The sequence below is a fragment of the Protobothrops mucrosquamatus genome, unplaced genomic scaffold (genome assembly GCF_001527695.2).
Source record: "Protobothrops mucrosquamatus isolate PMUCROS unplaced genomic scaffold, P.Mucros_1.0 scaffold2583, whole genome shotgun sequence".
Classification (NCBI taxonomy): domain Eukaryota; kingdom Metazoa; phylum Chordata; class Lepidosauria; order Squamata; family Viperidae; genus Protobothrops; species Protobothrops mucrosquamatus.
In genome coordinates, this window is record NW_015388639.1 from 186,345 (window position 1) to 209,198 (window position 22,854).

General features: G+C 35.8%; 1 protein-coding gene across 2 annotated transcripts in view; it reads left to right on the top strand.

The window, feature by feature from the left end:
* Window positions 1-22,854, top strand: part of MOB2 (MOB kinase activator 2) — a 53,089-nt gene that overhangs the window by 8,402 nt on the left and 21,833 nt on the right. The window contains exon 1 of one of the 2 annotated variants that reach the window (XM_015825286.1): window positions 5,216-5,487. The exons of the other annotated variant lie outside the window; for it this stretch is intronic. Coding sequence (XP_015680772.1) covers window positions 5,378-5,487 — 110 coding nt within the window. The 5' untranslated portion in view covers window positions 5,216-5,377. Of the gene's footprint in view, window positions 1-5,215; window positions 5,488-22,854 lie in introns of those variants that run through there. 2 annotated transcript variants of the gene reach the window in all.

Below are 22,854 nucleotides of genomic sequence, written 5' to 3' on the forward strand. Positions count from 1 at the left end.
TTATGTTGCTTTCTTTTTTAAAGAGATGGTTTGGCATATTGCAAGAGGAGTTGTACCTGCTCCTACTTTGTCAGATTTGTGCTAATTTTCATAAGAGTATAGGTTAATTGAATCTAGAGTCATCTTAGTCAAATTCTTGAAGATTCTACCATTTACCCAAATGTTAAGATATGGAGAAAAAAGCAGGTCGCATTTTAATGTTTACATTCGCAGGATAATGCATTTTTAACTTCAGAATTAATTTGGAAAATCAATCAATCAGAATAGAGCTGGAAGGGACCTTGAAGATCTTCTAGTCCAGGGTTCCCAACCCCTAGTCCGTGGACCGGCACCAGTCCACAGCATGCCAGCAAGCGGGCCGCACAAACAAGCAAAACTCCATCCTTGGGATGCAGGCAGTATTCAAAACCACACCCCCTCTGGTCCACAGAAAAACCTTTCTCCATGGCACCGGTCCCTGGTGCCCAAAAAGGTTGGTGACCTCTGTTCTAGTCCAATCCCCTGCTCAACAGGAGACCCTATACAATTTGAGACAAGTGGCTGTCCAGACTCTTCTTAAAAACCTCCAGTGATGAAGCACCCACAACTTCTGAAGGGAAGCTGTTTCACTGGCTAATTGTTCTCACTGTTAGGAAGTTTCTCCTTAATTCCAGGTTGCTTCTCTCCTTGATTAGTTTCCATCCATTGTTTCTCATCTTGCCTTCTGATGCTTTGAAAAATAAGCTGACCCCCTCTTCTTTTGGTGGCCCCTTAAATTCTGGAATACTGCTATCATGTCTCCCCCCCCCCAGTCCTTCTTTTCTCTAGACTAGCCACACCCAATTGCTGCAACCGTTCTTCATGTTTTAGTCTCCAGGCCTTTAATCATCCTAAATGCAATCTAGAATTAAACCTGTGCTAAAAAGTAGGTGTCACATATTCTAGGTAGATCAAGATTCTAGCAAAAGTTAAGATCATGTGGGGGGAAAGTAAATAGTCTATTTCCTGTGTTGCAAAATATTTCACAATACTCCTAGAGAATGCTGTTTTATGCATTCACAGAACAAGGATTACGAACCAGCAATGATGATTAGAAAGAATTTGTAGCTACGTTGTACCTCAGAATGTTAGGGACAGGAAAATTAAGAAGTGATAAGTGGAAAAATCTATATAAAATGAGTAAAATATCAAGCAAATCAGCACTAAGGAATTAAGCAAAATTAGAAATCAAGAAATTAAAAGCATCTACAAAACAACGTAAGAAAATCTTCTTTTAGGAATTATAGATTTAACACAGAAAGCAAATAATCATTGGGAGTTAATACATGCAAGAAAAAGTTGTAAAAATTGTTCTTGCTTCATCCTTCCAGTAGCTTGGTACAGCACAGATACAACTCTCCCAGTAATTTCATGTAAAAGCCTGCAATTAATCCTTCCTTCCTTCCTTGAAAGCCCCTGCTAGAAGTTTAAATGAAAATGTTTTTTCTAGTGGCTTTAAAATACATTCTACTATATTTAGGTTACATTCTCAGATAGTATCAGAAGTACAATTAGTAGTGAAGTAGAGTCATTCAAGTAAGTTGAACAAGGACATGGTATAAGTAGGTTACAATTTGGTGTTTTAATATAGGTTGCAATTTAGGTTACATGGCTTTTCAGCTAGAGCTGAGCATTTCTTAATGTTATTTTGTATCTTTTAAAAGTAATATGGATATTACCCATTGTTGATGTTTTAATAGAGAAAAGTCTTTCTTCTGAGGCCTCATGATATTAATATTCCTCTACTTGTATTTTTAATGACTACTCCAGAAAGAGGCAAATAAACAGCTACTTAAGCAACAATTGATCACAGTTATGTTATAAATTCTCAAAAGTATTATGCTTTTATTAATGCTTTCTAGTAAATAAAGCAATGCTTTTGTTTAAGAGTTTTAGCAGAGCTTTTTGTTGCTTAGAATAGCAGTCAGTTGTCTTTTGATAATAACTTATAAGCTTGTTGTAAAGCTTTCCTTTTTACATGCATTATAAGATGTATCTACATAATTGTTTATATTGAGGCAAAATGGCTGTGCTATGTTTACAGTTTATCAGACTGAACATTAGCAATATGTATTTGAATGTTCATGCATGCTTAGTAATTGTTTCGTTAGAGTGAATAAAGAAGTATGTAAGTCAGATGGAATGCATAATAACAAATATAGGGTTTATTGCTATGAGACAAATTCAGGACATATGGTTCAAACAGTATGTAAAAATAGTATATAATATACATTTCAGATAAATTCTTTTAACAGACAGGGATTGAACTTGGTTACTTCACTCATTCATTCATTCTTTTAATCTTTCATTCGATTTATACTCATCTTTCTTTAAATAAATATTTCCATTGGAAGTCACATAATATGGAACCTACATTTTGGAAATGTTTTCTCATTCAAAGGGATTATTTTTTTAAAAAATATTCAATGATGGAAAGTTTCTCTACAGAGTAATTAAATTCTCAGTATTGTTTGTTTTATTGTCCATTTACATTAGATGTGAAGTGTGTTTTACTATTACTGGCTTAAATATAGCAAGCTTAGCTATACTTGAAAGAGTATGGAGGTACAGGCAATTCTTGGGAGTCCCTAGGATGACCCATGTTACATCACTACTTCATGAATCTGCTTCTGGGTGAAATTCATTCTGGGTGTTGGCTATTATCTTTAAAGCCACCTCACCTGCCTTAGCAGAGGAGGCATGCTGTAGGCCCTGCCAATCAAAGAATTCTGACTGGCGGGGTCCAGGAGAAGGGCCTTCTTTGCTGTGGCTCCTGCCCTTGGGAATATCTTACCCTCTGAGGTGAGATTGACTCCCAACCTTCTTACCTTCTGCAGGAGCCTGAAGACCTGGCTCTGCCAAATAGCTTTGGGGACACAATTGGGGAGCTTCATGCTGGAGTTCATTGATGAATTAAGAGGCAATACCACCACCACTACCCTACGTATTCTCTCCCCCCCTTCCCATCTTTTAACTATAATTTTATCTTGATTGGGATTTCTATTTCTATTGTTTTAGATATATTTATTTGTTAGGATTTTAATGTTTTAATGCTGTAAGCCAGTGGTTCTCAACCTTTTTAATGCCGCGACCCCCAACCGGTCGTAAGTCGAGGACTAAACCGGTCGTACGTCGAGGACTAAACCGGTCGTAAGTCGAGGACTAAACCGGTTGTAAGTCAAGGACTACCCAACCGGTCGTAAGTCGGGGACTTTCCCTGCCTGGGAGCGCCGCGCATGCGTGGTTCCGCCCCCTGCACCGGCGGAGGCGTAGCTGGCAAGCGGCAGAGACAGAGCAGGCCGACCACCAGCTGGCCCAGCTCAAGGGAGGTAAGGCACCCGCTGGAAAAAGGGAAAAAAATGGCGGACAGCCTTGCTTGGCGACCCCGTGAAATGGTCGATCAACCCCAAATGGGGTCGCGACCCATAGGTTGAGAACCGCTAATGTAAGCTGTAGCTGTTATTAGATGGACAGCAAATACATTGTTATGAGATGGACAGCAAATACATTGTTATGAGATGGACAGCAAATACATTCAATAAATAAAATAAATAATAAATTGCTGAAATCTTTATTGGCAGTATGTTCTTTGATTCTCACGAGAACATTTGACCATAAGATTGAAAGTGGAAAATGAGAGTGTAGACATTTGCTCTACTACAGGGGTTCCCAACTCCTGGTCTGCAGCCCAGTTCCAGGCCTCCAGCCCCTTGGGAACTAGGCTGTGCAAGCAGCGGGCGAGCAAGCATTTGTGCCAGCAGAGTGTGTACGTGTGAAACCATCCCCTGTCCCCTCACCACCATTGCCGCCAGTCTGCAGAGCCAGAAAGGTTGGGGGACCCTGGTATACTGATATGTAATTTTATTAGACAAATTGCACAATCTTATCTCCTTCAGTTTATTTTAACGTACAAGACAGAAAATATATTTGTATTCCAATGGATGATGAGGTATACCTGGGGGAAAAAATCTACTTAACCTCCTCATAAACTGATTTTATAAACTATTTTATCCTCCCCTCCGAAGAATTGGACATAGTTGTATTTATTTATTTATTTTTTATTTAATACATTTATATAGCAGACCATCTTGCAAATATGACACTGGGTAGCTAAACACATCTTAAAATAACCATTAAAAAAACATGCCTAGGTCAGATCATTACTATTGACTACCTTTATACTCTAACTAGCTAATTTTCCTACTATACATTTGTAGTGTTATTGAATCTTCACTATTAGTTACAACTTTTCTCCTCCTTTTGCCTGTTTCATAACTATAAGGATATGAATGAGGCTAGCTAGTGTTGATGTTTGTTAAAATTATGTTTGAATTGAGAGATCTGTAGAATAGATAAATTCTCACTAAATGTGACACTGTTGGTAACGAATTAAAACTGTAATAGAGCATACTTATAAAATACCTTCCAGTGTTGAATTAGCCGTTCATTGCTATTACAAAAGCAGTTCTTTGCATTTGAGACAAAGATGTGATGTATGATTTGTATCTTCTTTATTCAAGTATTTATAGTCCATCACTGTTGATAGGCATTAGTGATTTAAGAAATGTTGAATGCCATGCTTGTTGACTAACTTCAGTCAAATCTTATCTGAACTTTTCTAGTGCCAGAATACTAGAACATTTAGGTTAGTATACTTTGATAAGCACTGTGAAGCAATGCAACTCTGAAAAATTATGGTTTGGTAAATACATTAGTAACTAAGTTAAAAATCAGATTGAGCTTCTTAGTTATGAAAGACAAATTGGTAAAGGCTTGTTGATGTTTTTGAGGAATAAGGATTTAGGCAGAAAACTGCTTATCATGAAATATTTTCACTTGTTTGTTCAGCTATGTTTTTTAATATGCTACAAATTAAAGCAGTTCCCTCCTCTCCTCTGTGCATGCACCATCCCTAATAAAATTGTAGTACAAACTGGACGCTTGAAAGAAGCTTGCTTATTCCCCACACTACTTCCCTTGTGTTGCTTTACAGCCGGCGCCAGCCTGAAAAAAACCCGATTCAGATGCTTCCTTATTGGCATTAACTTCCCAGGCTTGGCTTTTACTGAAGAATTTGTAAAAAGGAGCAGCTGTTTGTCTTTTCTAGCTGAGGGTGGTTTTTTTTTCCTGTTTCCATTGCTGCTTTCTTATTGGCTGAAGTAAAGAAGGAGGAAGGGTTAGAGTGAAGTAAGCTATGAACTCTGTGAATGTAGTTGGACTAGTTTTTTTGAGGAGGATAGGAAAGAGAGGGTGAGCTATCGAAATAGGTACCAGCAGCTTCTAGTTCTCTTTCTCTCTCTCTCTCTTTCTCTCATCACCACCACTGCTCTCTCCACTTCTCTTTCTGCCTCTTTCGAACATGGTTGGAGATCATTGTAACCACAGCAGTGAAAGACCTGTACTTTCTCAAACTCCCAAAACTGGAATAAGTTGCAAAATGGTTCTACAAGCAGTAGGAAAAGTATTAAGGTAAACACTGTTTATAAATTCTTCTTATATATCACTGTCTTATTCTGCAGCATGTGTGGTGCTAATTAATTTGTGGGATAATCTGCCCCTTTTTGATACTTAATGATAAAACCACCATTGATTGAATCAGGTTAAGGGGAGAAGCAGATTAAGAAGGCAGCAATACAGTCTTGATACCTCAAAGAAATAAGCTGCAAGAAAGTTTTTTTTTTTTTTTTTTAAAGATTAAGTTAATTAATGTCTCACATTTAGGAGAAATAGCTATAAATTTAGTAAAGATGACATTAGTTTAAATAGGTTGAATTTGTCCCAAATATTTTCTGTTATTTAGCATTCAGAATCAAAACTGGAGCTTACCTTTCAAGCATGCTGATGTTTAAATACTCCCTTTACAGATGCCACTAACATGAAATGAGAGAAACAAATTGACATGTTCATATCACAGTTAATCCTTTCTAAATGTTAAAGTAAGTTCTGTTGCATGCAGTGTCATATTTTTGAAAATTGACTTTAAGTCTTTCTTAAAGACTTTTATTGATAAACTTTTTAGTTAGAAATGTATAGTATAGCCAAAAACAGATTATTGGAACAGAACCTATATACTTAAAAAAGTAAAAGAGATGAAGTGATAAAACATGCTGAAAGTATATATTGATTCATAGCAAAGTGTAACATAACATTGAGCTGTGGGATAGAGAGACAGCTTTCTGACTGGAGAATGTACCATAAAATGGAAAATATATTTCAGCAGGAATAAATCTTACTTAAATGCTAATTTATTTTTTAAATATATTGTTATTTATTGAGTGGTAGGTTTTTTTTTAATTGTAAGACATCTTTTTTTGGTCAGGTTTGAGAGGGCTGCTTTTATGTCAGTCGGTGTGAATTGTTATATCATCTCTCTGTGTGTCTATTTGTGTGTTTCTGTGTATTGGGGAGAGATTATGATACTGTGATGCCACGTGATGCTATAAAGATGATTCCTATACTTAGGCTTTTTGAGGTAACTGGATAATTTCTTTGGACCTGGATTTCTGAAGCAGTAGGCAGCTTTTAAATTTGGCTTATTGCTATTCTGAGATTCAGTGCACAATAGTAATGTCTGCTTTACAAAAAAACGACCAGCAAGGTATAGCACTCCTCTTCCTCCTCCTCCACTTTCTTTTTCAACCTGTAGTCTTCTTTGCGTGATACCTGAGGAGCTACATGGCAAAACTGTAACTCCAACTTTGTAAATTTGGCTAAAATATATGCACAAGTTGCTCTGGAACAGTGCTAATAAATGTGGCTTAGAAAATCAAGTATACATTCATAATTATATCATTACTGTTTTAGAAACTAACATTTTTTTTAAAATGTTGATTCTTTCCTGCCCTGTTTATGATATTCATCCATGGAAAGGACATGAATTTAAGTATATTTTTAATGTCAGTAAGTGGAAATTAATATATTTTCCTACAAATCATAATGTTTAAATCGTCATTACCTGCCTTATTTTCTGTATGAAAGTGACCGACCCTGACTTTTACATAGTATCTATCTAGTATCTATGATGTGGCAAATGAAAAAATAACTTGCCAGCTGTAAAAGGCACCATAAATTGTGAATATAACACTAATGACTTGGTACAGAATATGATCATCTTACAGGGAGTTAAATGCAATGACTTTATTCTGAGGTGGAGTTGTGGTTTGCCTGATAATGTTGGCTGCCATCTTTTGCTGAATCAAACTCTAATTAAGAAAGAAGAAAAAGATGATAGCATCATATAGTTGTTGTATCCTTCTTAATTACCAGATACCTAAAGTTTGCACGTGTGTTATAGGTTCACTGATACAACCTTGGCCTAGAAAATACATATTCCAGTACATTATAAAAAGAGAGATGTTTGACTCTTCCTTTTATCACTTTCCCCATTCAATATTTAGGAATTTGGTGTTCTGAGATGCATAAAAAATTGGCATAATTCAAAATGAGGCAAACTTCATAGCAAAACAAGAAGAGCAAATGAATCAATAGCAAAAAAAAAAAAAGCTTCCAGCTCTTGTGTTAGCTAAGGTATAAGTAAAAACATGAGGGTGTCTAGTGAAATCTTAGAAGTCAGAGGGAAAACGGAAATTCGGCATCAGGATTTCAACCCCTTGTGGACAGTCTTCCCTTCTCTGTGATCAGGAGTGGCAGAATATAATATAATTCAGGAATGAGGGAATCTTTAAAATGTGCTTATGGATTTAATTTATATAAGTAACTGAATTCAACTTTTCTTATCACGGAATTTGAGTGCTCTTGATACAGAATTTGTGTGTATGTGTGTGTTTCTGTAGCCTTAAGCAATATGTATGATTAAATCAAAGAAAAAATGTGGAGAATTTTTTAGTTCATTTGGCTTTTCAAACAGGCATTGGAACGAATTACAAACTGCAGTTTCAAATGTACTCAGATACTTAAGTAAGATACCAGCAAGATCAGAAAGAGACAATTCTTTGCAGATTTCTTTGCGGTACCAAATTCTGCTTGGAATAATGAATTAGCAGTATTGATGGTGCAAATGTTTAATAGTTCTGTTACAGCAAATAGATAGTAATCAAACTATTAGAAAAGGAATACAAGGAAACAATTAACATATACTGGCCCCAAAGAATAAATGCATAAATAGAATCAGTTAATATTCTATAATCTGATTCCATCCAGATGTGTCATAGAGGATTCACAAAATTCTCAGACAACATGTCTAGCACCTGGAGGAAAATAGTTTTGAGTATGAGTGTCAATGATGGTGGATAGTCTCTGCCAGTAACATTTTTAAAATGTAGATATGTTGATTTGATAATTTTTATATTGCTTCTTTTTGGGGTTCCATTAAATTGTCATCACAGAATAGAACTCTGAATCTGAAAATAGGCTAGCTTAAAATCAGTTGAACAGCCACACATTAATTATATAAAAGTTGGAATAAGATGCCTTTGTTAAAAGTATTTGCTAAGAAAATTATGGAGGAGAGATCAATAGTGTTCAGAGTTATCTTTTTTATGCAGTTAAAAGATGTGTCCATCCCATTATTGTTTGTATTTATCCAGTATTAAGACTTTTTTTTTCACTTAGATTGATTCAGAATAAAAAGTAAGAAACAGAATTGAGGTGGATGCCAACAGCTCAGGGGAGGAACCCATTTATATCTGCAGTAGTTAACTAAAATAAGTCATTTTTTGAACCTGTAGTTTTGTACCACCTTTTATTGAATGTTAAGTAGTTGTAAATAAAAGACAATATACTACTGGAACAGGTTATTTCTCTGATATTGTGGCTGCCCATTACATTATTCAGTTGTGGAGTCTGATGGGATTTTATGAAATATTAAATTGTCTACGTCTGCTGCATTAATTAAATAATTAGTATATTAGAGTAGAGCAGAAATAAATTATAACAAGCAAGTTTTTATTCCATATTTATTTAATTACATGTCTAGCTTTGTTCTTGATATGATAACATTTTTTAATGAATACAACTTCTGCCTCCTAGAACTTTTTCCCGCAATAGATAATTAGAAATAATATAACAGCACTAGCAATCCTGCTGGGTAGGTATGTATAGGCCACAATCAATTTTATAATAATTTGATGTGGCAATTTAATTGAAAGTAAAAGATAAAATATTTGAAATAAAACATTCTATTTATTATGATGTAATTTACTTATTACATATACATCCAGTTTAAAACAAATGTATAACAAATCTTTGTTTAAGGAACACATTAAATTTTATCCCCATTGGAACATTCAATTTCTCATTTAGATAGTAAGAAGCTTAAATAAAAAGCTGTCTTTTCCAGTTTGATCTACTGATTAACACTGCTAGAAAACTAATAATATAGAAACTTGTTTAAATAGTATTTTTTTAAAAAGAGCAGGAGACCAGTGGGTAAAATGTAACTTGGGAGTTGTCCAAACTATTTTTATCCTGTTCTGTTCTTTTCTCAAACTTTCCATTTGCCTAAAATAGTTCAGCAACCAAACATTTGACAGAGCAAATTAGTGTCTGTAGCTGGAGTTCTGCATCTTTTAATCTTTCCAAGTTGAAATTCGATTGCCTCCTATTAGAAATACATCAAGTAGTACTTACCTCACTGGGTAGAAAATTGGCAGGAAGGTAACATTTATTTAAACTGATGAAAAAAGTTTATGTAATAGTTGTGCATGATGGATAGATGTGTATTTTATGACTAAACTAAAGATTTTGCTTCTGGAAGCTCAACTGTAAACTTATTAAATAATGCCACAAAAGTGTATTTGTTTTTGGTTACATCATGGCTTCCTTGCGATTCCTCTTATTTATTTATTTTTAGAAAGAGACAAAATTTGTAGAGTACTGGAATGCAAGGCATGATAAACTACTGACTACCCCATCCCTTTTTGTGCATCTTAGAACTGCTTGGAAAAAGAAATGTTCAAAATACGATAGTTCATTGAAGATAAATTGATTTTTCATAGTGAATAAAAGGGTATGGTATAACAAGCCTCTTAAAAAAGAATGAATAAAAAAATGAACAACTCTCCTTGCATGCAAAAACATTTCTAGAAATCTGTATTCTGTCCACTTAAGTGATGCCATTGACGCCATCCAAGTTTAATGAATAGAATAATGCAAAAAAAGATTGTGTGGCCATTATTGTTGAAAGATTGCACATCCCTTCTCTAACCTTACAATTTCAGTGTCTTAGAAAGCCACTTAAAACTTTTGCTAATAGGTTCAGGTTTTAGTGCTTTAATTGTTTTATAAAAGATATATAAATAATAAACACAAATATATATCCATGTATTCTTACACCTTGTATATATAATGACTAATGCAAATGAAATAGTAAACTTTTTATACCAAAATGTATGGAGTTCTAACCTTTGACTGTCCCGATGCGTGTCAAAAAATAATGGCCCAACGTAGTTATTTTCAGAGCAACCTGGAGACTTCATTCTAAAACTATATTTGTTGTAGTAAATGATTCAGGTATAAATTTGTAGAGGTATTGTTTGATGCTTTGAAAGTTCTATACAGAATATAAACAAAGAAATACAGCATTCTCAAGAATATTGGAATCAATATCCAATAATATTGATTTGAAGTAAGACATGGACTTTGTTCTGTTTCAGAAATTAATCTCTATCTATCCCAAGGTGCTTTTTCAAGAGGGAGCGGGACTTCCTTGTTTTTCTTTGAAGACATTTCACTTCTCATCCAAGAAGCTTCTTCATCTCTGACTGGATGGTGGAGAATGGAAGGATTTACGGTATACTCCTTGCAGACTACTAGTCATTTGCATTCTTTTAGAGCAGACATGTCAAACACAAGGCCTGGGGGCCGGATGTGGCCCGCGAAGTGGTTTCGTGTGGCCCGCAAAGCTATCCTGGAAACAGTGAGGGAACGGCCCCCGCTGCCTTGGCCCTGGTCCAGGCCGGCCGGGAGCCAATGTACAATTTTGTTGTGGCCATCTATGCTGAAACGCATTCAGTCTTAGCTCCACAAGGCCGTCCAGAAACAGCGAGGAACCAACCCTTGCCACGTTGGCCCCACCCCCTGGGTGCATGCTGGGGAGGTGTCACCCTTTGTGAGGAATGAAGAAATGCACCATGCCTTGGCGCTTGCCCCGGTCCCACCCCCTTCTGCCAGAGACCCTCAGATCTGTCCCACTCTTGCCCAGGCCCCCACAGGCACGCTTGATGCGAACAATGTAGAGCTGGCCATGCCCACCCAGTAGGCCACACCCACCCAGTAGGCCACACCCACCCCATCCACGCCCACCCAGTAGGCCTCACCCACCCTGCCCACACCCCCCCAACCCCCCCAAGGACAACCGCAATGCTGATGCGGCCCTCAATGAAATTAAGTTTAACACCCCTGTTTTAGAGAGTCGTTGAAGCCACTTGGAGGTTTATCTGTGTCCTCAAGGTCACGAGTGGTGCAAATGGGCGTGGAGCCTTCTTGGAACTGCTGAAAGGACTGTGTTGTAAACTGGAGATAGATGATGTCATATCCCTCCCCTTCTGTTGAGAGAGGGCTGTTCAAGTCCAGTTGCCTCTTGAAAAAGCACCTTTGGGACAGCCATGACCTGGATGACTGAGAATCTCCATAGGCATTTAGTTTCTATCTACTTTTTGAAAAATGAGACATAAAAGATAGAACTGCCATCAAAAATAGTAATTTTCATTGAAGTTTCTGATTTAACAAAAATATTTTGTAAAAATTCTTCATAACCATTACTCTTTTAAAAGTAGTTGTGTTTTTAAAAGATTACCAGGAGTTATTAATTGAAGAAGTACTTTGATACTGGCAAAATGATTTTTCTTACACCATTTTCCAGTGAGTCTTTCTACATCAACTTCATGGAGAAACCTAAGACTGGACTAACAGTCAAGCAAAATTTTGCTTTTTAATACTAGCAAAGTGGTTTAAAATGTAGCATTTATTTCTATTTATAGCTAATGACTTGCCTCTAATACAGTTTTAGAAAGATGGGATGGTCTTTCAATTTTTGAGGAACCACTCTTCCCATTTGAATCTACCAGTCTCATTAGTCCAGGAGGATGAGTATATTCCAGATCTTGTCTATTAAGGAGTGTGGGGCCCAAAAAGAGGTTTTGTCACTCTTTAGAATACAATTCATCCAGAGATTAGAATGGTGCTCATTCTGTCAACTTTTCCACAAAACTTGAAAGACATTGTTCTGTCTCTGGGCATGAGGATCTGGGAGGTATTTGAACTTATGCAGTGGCTCTATTGATTTCTGTTGTGGCTTATGTGCATACTGTTGTCTTTTTATTGTTTTACGAGTTTCATGAATTTGAGATGGGTGGTCATTCGTACGTACGTACGTACGTACGTACGTACGTACACACACACACACACATATACATACATACATACATACATACATACATACATACATACATACATACATACATACATAAACTGATGGTTGTGAATGCAATATGTATGCCACACTCTAGGCTCAGATTCATAACCCACATCCCCAGAGAACTTATGGAGAGAGAATAATGTTTTCTTTAAAATCTATGTGTAAGTTCAATAATTTGAACTTTTCCCGATCTCTTGTTTCTGGAGTCTTAGAATTTAACCAGAATAAAAATGAGGGCTGTTTACATTGACATGGAATAACAGAACAGAATTTGAAAGTTTTGAAAACAGATGCTGAAAGAGAATGAAAGTGAGCAATAAATTTAAGGTTTTGCAACTTTATCAGCAGGTGGCATTTCCCTGGGTACGCTTACTTGGGCTTGAAAACTAAGCAGAATCAGGCACTTGGATGGGAGCTCTTTGAGGAATATTTCAGCTATAGGGTAGAATGGTATGTTGATAAAATGTCACAGAAGAAAACGATATCAACCTTCTTCCATATTGCTGCCAAGAAAATTACATCAACATTGAGCTTGACTTGAAGGAAATTTTATCTTTACTTTTAAATTATCAGAATACTTGGAATGAAACTCCCTGCATTTCTAAGAATTGTGTATGCATGCAAGTCCTTAGGGCAAACCAGCTTTTAAAATATTTTATAGTATGTTCAGAAAGATAATATATATTGATAAGTGAAACAGCATACTTTTTAATAGAATGGATTGAATCTAAAGAAACAGTATTGCCTTGTCAGTCGTCCTGCCAGAAAATTCAAGATTCCTTCTGCTTTGAATGGTAGTCCTATCAAGCTATGCCCACTTTCACATTGAGGTGTTGTTTGATAATAGGCTGCTCATCTTATCCAGTAATGGATTAAATATTAACAGATGGTGAACTAGAATATCCATATGCTTCCAGCAGTTTTCATATATTGGCTTCAGAATACAAATGCCAAAAGGCTAACTTGGAAGAGTCCTGTTGCTATAGTCACAAGATGAATGAGACAAGATGTGGAGATCAGGAGATATGGAAAATGTCTGGATTTCCTCCGCTCTCATAAAACAAACCAATTTGCTTCAGTTTGGAGCTCTTTCCATCACTATGTGGCTTTTCTGGCAAGACCAAGCAAGTTTGAGCTAAAGACAGGCCTATTACCTGTTCTTTCGCTCCAGGGAGTTTAAAACAACAATAAGATGGTTGATCTCAGCTGACATGTTGTGCCGTGTTGAAAATATTTACCCTGCAGAAGACTGCAGAACAGAGAACACACATTCTGAGAAGCTGAGCTGTCTTGGATGGAACAGTGGATAGTAATAGGTGAAGATGGTCATTTTTGGTCATCAAAACTGTAGCATCCTCATGGAATTGGGTCTGTAGATTTTTGTTGCAATTATGAACAGAAAGATAACCTTTCATACATCCTGTTTTAATATGATTATTCTCACTCTTTCCAGTTGCTGAGTTTTGCTGTTTACAATTGATCGCTGCGTGTACTTTTGTTACACCACAGCTAAAGTAAATAGTATCACTATCTTGGAGTAATCTGCAGAATGGCATTTTTAAAAATATATACCTATTTAGATATTTAAAATATTATTGCCTATTAACATAACTTATTACAGCCGATATGTTTTTAATTTGCTTAAGTCTGACAAATCTTTGGATTTAACACATCTTGTACCATTTCTCTCAACTCATTTTTAAAGCCAATAAAATTTGCTGCCTGATTGAATCATGGTGTATTTAATATAGCTTTGATAAGCAAATGTGCAAACCTTACTCTGCCTTGTTTCTGCTGAATTATGCATAAAAATACATGCAAAATGGGCAGCAATTTATTGCCATTTGATGATAGTTATAACTACTACTTTAAGTAAAAAGGAATGTAGGCAGGTTAAAAGATGAGTAAGTTTATCAATACTTGGTCAGGGGTGTCAAACTGGTGGCCCACGGGTTGGATGGGTCACATGCAGGCCACACCCATCCCATCTCTGCAGAGGCAAAAAAGTCACAATACATCACCATACGTCACGTGACGCGATTGAGTTTGACACCCATGAACTAGATGGTATAGCCATCTTTTCCCACTTTTTCAGAAGCAGAATAATATTCTTTTTCGTTTTCTATTTCCCAAAGACGCTGTGTGATAAGTTCCTTTAAACATCTGCTTGATAACATAAGTTCTCGTAAATAGTTCATTTCCTCTTGTCCACAGCTGATACAACCCTCTGATTGGCAATCTGTGTGTGATTATAAAAAATAGAGTGCAGAATAAAGGGGGAGCCTTGCAATGTTATTATCTTTCAATAGGGACCAACTGTAGCCCTTCATAATGGGAAACCTGTAACATCAATATTGGCATCCACTTCTATCTTCATTAATATGTACCTGTTGGTCAGCATATGGGCAGCATGCTTAGTGAGAAATGGCAATGTAATATAAATCTCTTAAGGTGGTGTAAACTAATTCTTTTGCATTGAAATAAAAGTGAGTTATTTCCCTGCTAATACTTTCACAGTAGTATATTTTGTATTCATGTCTTTCCCATCTTGTTTCCAGACCATCTGAAGGGTGACATGTTCCATTAATCCAGACTATTAGCAGTATTTTCCAGGGATGATAGAAGTTGTAGCCCAAAAGATGATATGCTTTACATCACAGGATGTAAACTGTTCTAAGTAAAGCTGCCTTTTGCAATTGACTGATGGTGTTTTTGTCATTGCTAATGATGTTCAAGAGGTGCTTCAAATGTTTTAGGATTGTACCCAAGGTGCCTATTGCTATTGATACTATCTTTGTTTTCTTTTGCCACAGTCATTCTACTTGTATTTTGTATTTTATGATTTTTGTCCACTTCTTTCTCTTTTCCAAGTTCTGTCTCCAAGTTCTGCCATGCCCACTATCCAGATACGTTTGACTTTCTTATTCACAATTGTTAAGTCTGGGGTATTATGTGGCTGGTGCTTGTCTGTTGGAATTCTATAGCCCCAGAATACTTTAGCTTTCTCTATTTTGTAATCCCACCAGTTCATGTTTATAAGCAGATGTTACTGTTGCTAAGCAAGGCATTTGTTAATGACTTTTGCTACATTTTACGACCTTTCTTGCCACAGTTGTTAAGTAAATCACTGCAAGTGAATCACTTGTTAAGTTAGTGACATGGTTGTTAATTGAATCTGGCTTCTCCATTAACCTTGCTTATCAGAAGGTCACAAAAGATGATCCCAGGACACGCAACTGTCATAAATATGAATCATTTGCCAAGTGCCTGAATTTTGATCACGTGACCATGGGAATGCCTGCAGCAGTCATGTGAAAAACAGTCTCAAGTCACTATTTTAGTGCCATTGTAACATTGAATGGTCACTAAACGAACTGTTGCAAGTCAAGAGGACTATCTGTATTTACACATTGTATGTGTTATTCTTGTCTGTGTTAACTGTGCCTCAGTTAAGTTCAATTCAGTATGAGAAATGATAAGCAAGCCTTTTACAATCTTAAATATATTTCCTGAACTGCAACCAGTGTTTGAAAGTTTGGCATTCTTGTAGTTTACTTTTATTTTTTACATTGCTAGAAATGCTTAAAATACTAGAAGAGGACTAGTTTAGTGCCACTGTTGTTGGCCAGTGTAATTAGCAAGATTAGAAAGTATAATATGGACTAGAAGTTTTAGGTAAAAATCACATTAGGCTGCAGCTTCCCTGAAAACAGAAAATATATTATGGAAAGAACTCATTAGATCCTTTACCCGTGGTGTGCTAGGTTTTTTTTTTTTACAGAGACTGCTTATGTGGAAGAACATTCCAAAATGGTATCTCTTACTTGCATTTTGAAATATGTGATACTAGAGCTGAAATGTAATTAAAATGATTAGATTTAAATGTAGTGGCTGGGAAAAAATCTTTATTTGACTAATTTAATTTAAAACATCTGCATCCTGTATTTTTACTGTGCTATCCCCCCTTTGTTTTCACAGGAAGGTTGTGTTGATCATTGTGCGTTCCCTTATACTCCCACTTAACTTGTTAGCGTTTGCTTGCAATGTTCCCTGGCAATGGCATCGGCCTCTACATCCTGAAATTGTTTGGTTTTTTCCTCCTCCAAATCTTGAGTCTGTGACTTTTATTTAAAAGTGACCCAGGAGTCTTTAATTCAACATACTTTGTTCCAGAAATATGTTTTGAATCACTCTTAGACTTACCATTAGTTCAATGTCATGCCTGGTGCACAAGAGCCTTTTTCATACTAAGAAGGCTATATTATGAAGTAACATTATGGCACTTGGCCTCCTTCACAAGCTTTGCCAGGCTTACCATCCGATCAGGCGCCAAAGTAGTGATTGCCTTTTAAGGCAAAGTATTGCTGTGAGAATATGAAATAAAACCTTTTCCCCGGGCATGGAAAAAAACGCTCTTCCTTCCTTCTCTTCCTAAATAAACTACCAGTGAGTTTTTTTTAAAAAAGTGTTTTGCTTTTCTTTGTATTACCTTCTTTTCTGAGTATTATTTCACTGGACCCACAATTAGCTCATGTTTAGAAAAGATAAGTTGGAAAATGATTTCTGGTTTTATGCAGCTCAACAATGGAATTTGCCTTTGTTTTTTCTTTAGTGAATCTTCAGGAACATTTACTGGCCATAAGGTATTGAAAATATTTTATGTGTTTTCCTTGAAGAGAAAAATCCTGAATAGCATGCTCATCTCTATCAATAGGAAACCTTGCAATAAAGCTTGCCTACCAAAAAAAAATCAGTATACTCTTGCTTCTGGTACCAATAGTACTGGTATTTTTTTTCTGTCAAAATATTCAGTATGAAAATTCAGTGAATACATGCTTGTACACGCACTGGAATGTTTCTGGAATTTTATAAAACCAATTTTGTTTTTTTAATAGACATAGATAACCAGTTTCTGTCTGGGAGACTGAAGGAAATAAAAAGCAAGTACAAGAATGACTAATGTGCAAATGTGGGTGGAAACCATTATTTTTTTTCATTGTTGCTTGCCTAATTAGAATAATAAAGTGCCGGGCAAAAATTAAAGAGCTGATGCACTTAAATTTATGAGTAATGGAATTATCTTTGTCTTGAAAGACAAACATAGCATTTTGAAAGGAAACAGAGGTGTTGACAATTATACTGAAGGAACCTTTCCCCCCTAACCAATGTGTTTACCAAATATTTGTTCTGCTGTAGTTTTTTATGCAAAACATTACCCAGTTCAAATCCTTTTGAGCAAATCTTTTTTTAAAAAAGGATATGAATCCCTTAAAGTGTTTTGATATTGAAATATTTCAGCTTAAAGGTCTTTAAAATGCCTGCCTAGAAATATCAGTAATTTTAACTGCTTTCAGAAGTGCACAACCTTTCAGGCCAAAGAGAGATTTGACTTTTAAGTGGTAATGCTGGAGACTGAATTCCAGAAATGGGGGGAGTCAGGTGAGTGAAAGAGGTGGGGACATGATAATACCAAACTTAACTGAATATTTAAATTAAATGTAATAAATGCAGATAATATGACTATTTCCTCTAAATTTGTTTTTGTTTTTTTTAACTTGGCCACAACTTGGAGAAGGGTTTGAAGTGGTGGTAGATGATTATGGGTTATTTGGAATGTTTACTTTATTACATGAAATGTTTACAACTATTAAAACTTATTACTTTGTCTCATATCATTATTGTAAGAAAAATAATGGATTCATTTTGTGGTTAAAGGGAGAGATATTTCCTGTTGTTTAATTATTCAGTCACTTCTGACTCTGATGGTGAACATCAGTTTACCAAACTACTTCTTGTAAACCCATGGATAAGATATCAGTACCTGGAGATCATATCTTCTTCTCTGAAGTCTTTTCTTAATTGCCTTTGACTTTATCAAATATCCAGGATCTTTTTCAATGACTCTGGGTTCCCTCTATGTCCAAAATATTTAAGTTTTACTTTCATTTCATTGAGTCCTGTTTTGGGTAGAAAGGGAAGCTTTTACTGTTGCTTTTTTCTTTCGTTAAGGGTATGGAGAATAAAAGAAAGTCTAGGCAGGTGGAGTGAAAAACAGAATGAGCAGTTGATGAAGGCTTTAGGAAACTGTGCATGTATCTTAGGAATGGAATGTATTGTATACATTATTAGAAGGGGAAGAGATCAAGTTTGCTGTGGAAGCAGAGAGGCTGCTAGCCCTGGAACTAGAGATACAGGTTGAGGGGGTGTGCTCTATATTTTCAACATGTATATAAATCAATTACCCAAATATGTTGCTATAGCTTTCTGACTGCTAGCTTGCTCAAGAGCTTCAAAGAAAACATTGATAGTAGTGGTTCTGAGCTTGGTTGTTTACTTGAAGGAAGTTTCACTACCTCGTTATGTAATATTATCTAGCACTGTTGCAGTAATGAAGCATCTGCAAACAGTTAAGCTTAGAAAGCACCACAGTTCAACCCTGAGTTATGTATATTTCCTTATATTGGAATATATTGATAGGTTGAAAAATGGCAACCGATGCTTCTCACTAGTGGTGGGATTCAAATATGTGAACAACCGGTTCTCTGTGTGGATGCTGCTTCCGGAAGTCCATTCTGGGCCTGGGCAACAAAAAATTAGCTACCGGTTCTGCCGAAGTGGTGCGAACTGGCTGAATCCCACCACTGCTTTTCACTGAAATTAGTTTTAATATTTAATAATGTTTCATATTATTAAACAACATCTGCCTATCCCAACCAAGTCCTTGAGAAGGACTCATTGGATAGACAAAAAAGAGCCAGAGCCAGTCTCCACATGTGTGACAACAAATCTATCTTGCTTGCCCTCTAGCCAAACCACTCTGTTGTATCTCTTTTACTCTCTGTCCCATATTTCTTCTCCATTTGTCCATCCTGGAGCGTTCCCATTTTCAGATATTACAAGTATTCTCAATTGACTTCTACACTACCATAGATCTAACTATACTGATAGGTGTGTTTTCCCCATTTCTTTCACAGAACAGTCACGGAACAATTGCTCAATAGGAAAGAAAAATGAATTTACACGATTATTTGGTTGAAAAGAGCTCAGATTCTATATGCATTGTAACCCCTCATTTAATTTAATCAACTCCAGGATCAGTCCATAATCATGGACAGTGTTTTTCTGGAGATTGTTTGAAGTGATAGTACTGATAAGTGGAGATAATTAACACTTTAGATCAGTTTATTGCCAGTCAAATATTTCAATCATTTCGTTATTGCAAAAGAAATTTAGATTGCTTAACATTGTGAAATGACAGTATATTACATTAAAATATTTCTTGATTTCACAAGTTGGTTTAGAGGCAGTAGCAGCTAAACTCCCCAATTATTGTCTATATTGGAATTTCTGTTTCTGTATAAACACTTAAAGGTTATTGCTAAGGTGAATATTAGTTAAAAATCTTATTTTAACAAATTGATTACTAATCTTAAAGAATATGAAGTATTCTTTCTAGCTCAACAAAGATTTTTTTCATCATTTTTTTTCCCTCAGAGAAAAATGGGCAGTCTACTATGCTGAAAATGTGAAATGGGTGAAGGGACACGTACTCATATGATATTAGTTTGTCGTGCTATTGCCACATTTTGGTTTAATATCCATAATTGTTTGAAAAAATCAGTACAATGTAAAGATATGAATATATGTAAAGATAATGAATTATATATTAAAAATTTGGATTGTATCAAGGGTTATGGCTTTGAGAATATAAAAAAATAATCTGTAGTGTTAAAAAAGACAGTGTAACCATCGATTTTCAAATTTGGATTGCCAGTATGTGTTTGATTTCTGTATTAATTGACTTTTGATTAATATAATGGACCAAGTGATCAGTTATATTCTATGTAGTCAGGGTTTAATATTATGTGTAAAATAGGGACTAAAAGATTTTTCATATGTAATATATTTTCTTCTTTCATTTCATCTATCCATCATAAAACAGTAAAAAGACTTAATGGATGCAGGACAAAAGTAAGTGATAGAACTATTAAGTGTCAGTCAGGATACTTCAGTAGCCATATTTTTAAAAACTGTTAGAAAGTCAAATATATCACTGAGGAAGACAGAATTGTGAGAGGTGCAGTTGGGACTGAGATTTGAAGGTAATATATCTCATTTTCTGCTGAAATGGCAAGAAATAATCCTTTTGTTTCTTAGTGGTTGACCACTGAAAATCCACAATATGATTTCTGAAACCATATAAAAAGCGTTTACATGTAGCCTGAGGACTGCAAGTTTCGTGTCCTCTTTGATGAATATATCTTAGAAACAAATAAACATGAAACCTAAGCTGTAATAGTGATGTGATTAGGTATAAATCCGGGGTAATTATAAAGCATTATGAATATGATAAGATGTATGGTATTTATCTTACAGCTAACATTTCTCCAGATGTAGCTAAGCTGACATTTTCGCAATACTTCATGTGTGTTTGTAATAAATTAAACAGGATGATTTGTAAAACTGGTGTATATCATTAATGGTGCAATTGAAGGTGGCATGTCACAATGTTTTGGGTGACTTCCCAGCATTCATCCACACCTGACAATAGCTATTCTGAAAAGCATGCCCCATTCTCATGTGATTTTTGGAGAGTGCAGTGGACGTATTCAAATAAGGTATGCTCTTGCGCGGCTTCTGGAATCTCTGGAAATTGTATGAGAACATAGCATGCTTTTGCATGGTGTTTGGAAGCTACAGAAGCCATGGAAGAGCATTTGCTAAAGCTGCTTTAAGAATTATGGGCTTGTGAGATCTGGAACTGCCTTTGGCCTGTCAACAGAGAACATTGCCTGAAAATAAGTGACACATGGCAGATCCTGGGATCATACGCATGAGTAAACTGCATTTAAAAAAAAGTAAATATATATAGAAATAATTGTTTCTCTTTTGTTGGGTGGAGTGGGGGCTATAACACACAAGCAGAATCAAGTTAGGCATTTTCCAAATCTCCCAGAATGTAACTAAGCCATCATTTTCACCATGTTATCCAAGACTTCAGTAAGTCTAGTCTTAATAATACTAGATGTAATAATACATTCTCAGCCAGTTTTTTTTTCCCATAAATACTACACTATGCCATGCCATTCCACACCACACCACAAGGTTTTTACTTTTATTTTGTATAACAGTTAATTAAACAAGAAAATCATCTGAAAATCCCAAAATCATGTTTTGAAATTTGCTAAAATCAATCAAAAAGAATGCTGTTCTTGTGACAGCAATAGTGTTCATTATTAAACCTTCATTTCTTTCTGTGGTTGACAAATTGACAAGCAACATTGTGTGTCCACCATCTTTTCTTTCTTCAGAAGTGAAAGTTTATATAGGAAACAAGGCTCAGCTTTGTGTTTGATTCTCTCTTGAAGATAACCATTGGTGTTCTGAGGAAAATTACTTTTGTGCATGTTTTCCTACTTGATTTAATTCCCCCCCAGCACAAAATCCACAATAGGGCGTCATCAGAATGTTATGCCTCTATGCATCATATTTAATACTTTGTGCTGTGATGCTAGTTGTTTTCTAGAAACCAGCCAAAAGTGACTGTAGTAATATTTGAACATTATGCTAAGTTACTGTATCATGGTTTATTGAATACATCACAGTAAGATAAACTATGTAATAGAAATCATAGTGGTTGAGTTCATAGGACTTCTTAAGCAAAACCCAGCCAAATCCATTATGGTTTAATTAATATGTGAGCATAACTGTATTGAATTATGTAACTAGATAGCACTGTTACACACCATCTAGAATTTCTAGCATCTTGTGTTGTGTGCTGTAGCTTATTAAATTTGTTAAATTTTCATCAACAGATTGATGGTAGAATTTATTATGAGAACCCTCTTCAACTTGGTGCTCATAAGATGTTTTAAAACCTATTATATTTTTCCATTAGTCACACAGATTAGAATTTATGGTGGAAAAGTTGGAGAACATCAGATTGGGGAAAGTTTTATTATGATTTTCAGAATTACTAGTTTTATAACACTCCATCTGGTAACTTTCCTGATCATTACCTAAAGCATGTACATATGTGTGTATACACCCCCCCCCCTTCAAGACAGTCTTGATTTCTGGTAATTACAAGGACAGCTCTGTGCAGTTACCTTGTCAATGATTTTTGAGGAAAGGTTTTGCCATTATTTTCTTCCTAGGGCTGAGAGAGAATGACTGGCCCAAAGTCACCTAACTGGCTTTGGGCATAAGGACTCACAGTTTCCCAGTTTCTAGCCTGATACTTTACCACTACACAAAACTAGTACATCAAGAAATAAGTATATTTCTTGTTACTTATCCTTGAGTATGTCTGGAACTTAGAGGGCACTGGGGAATAAAGAAAAAAGAATAATCTCCATAGGTTTGATTTGGTTTCATGGTCTCCCCAAATTGGACAACTTTGTCTATTTACCCTAGGATTGAACTCAGAATTTCTGTTGCTAAGTGAGACATTTGTTAAG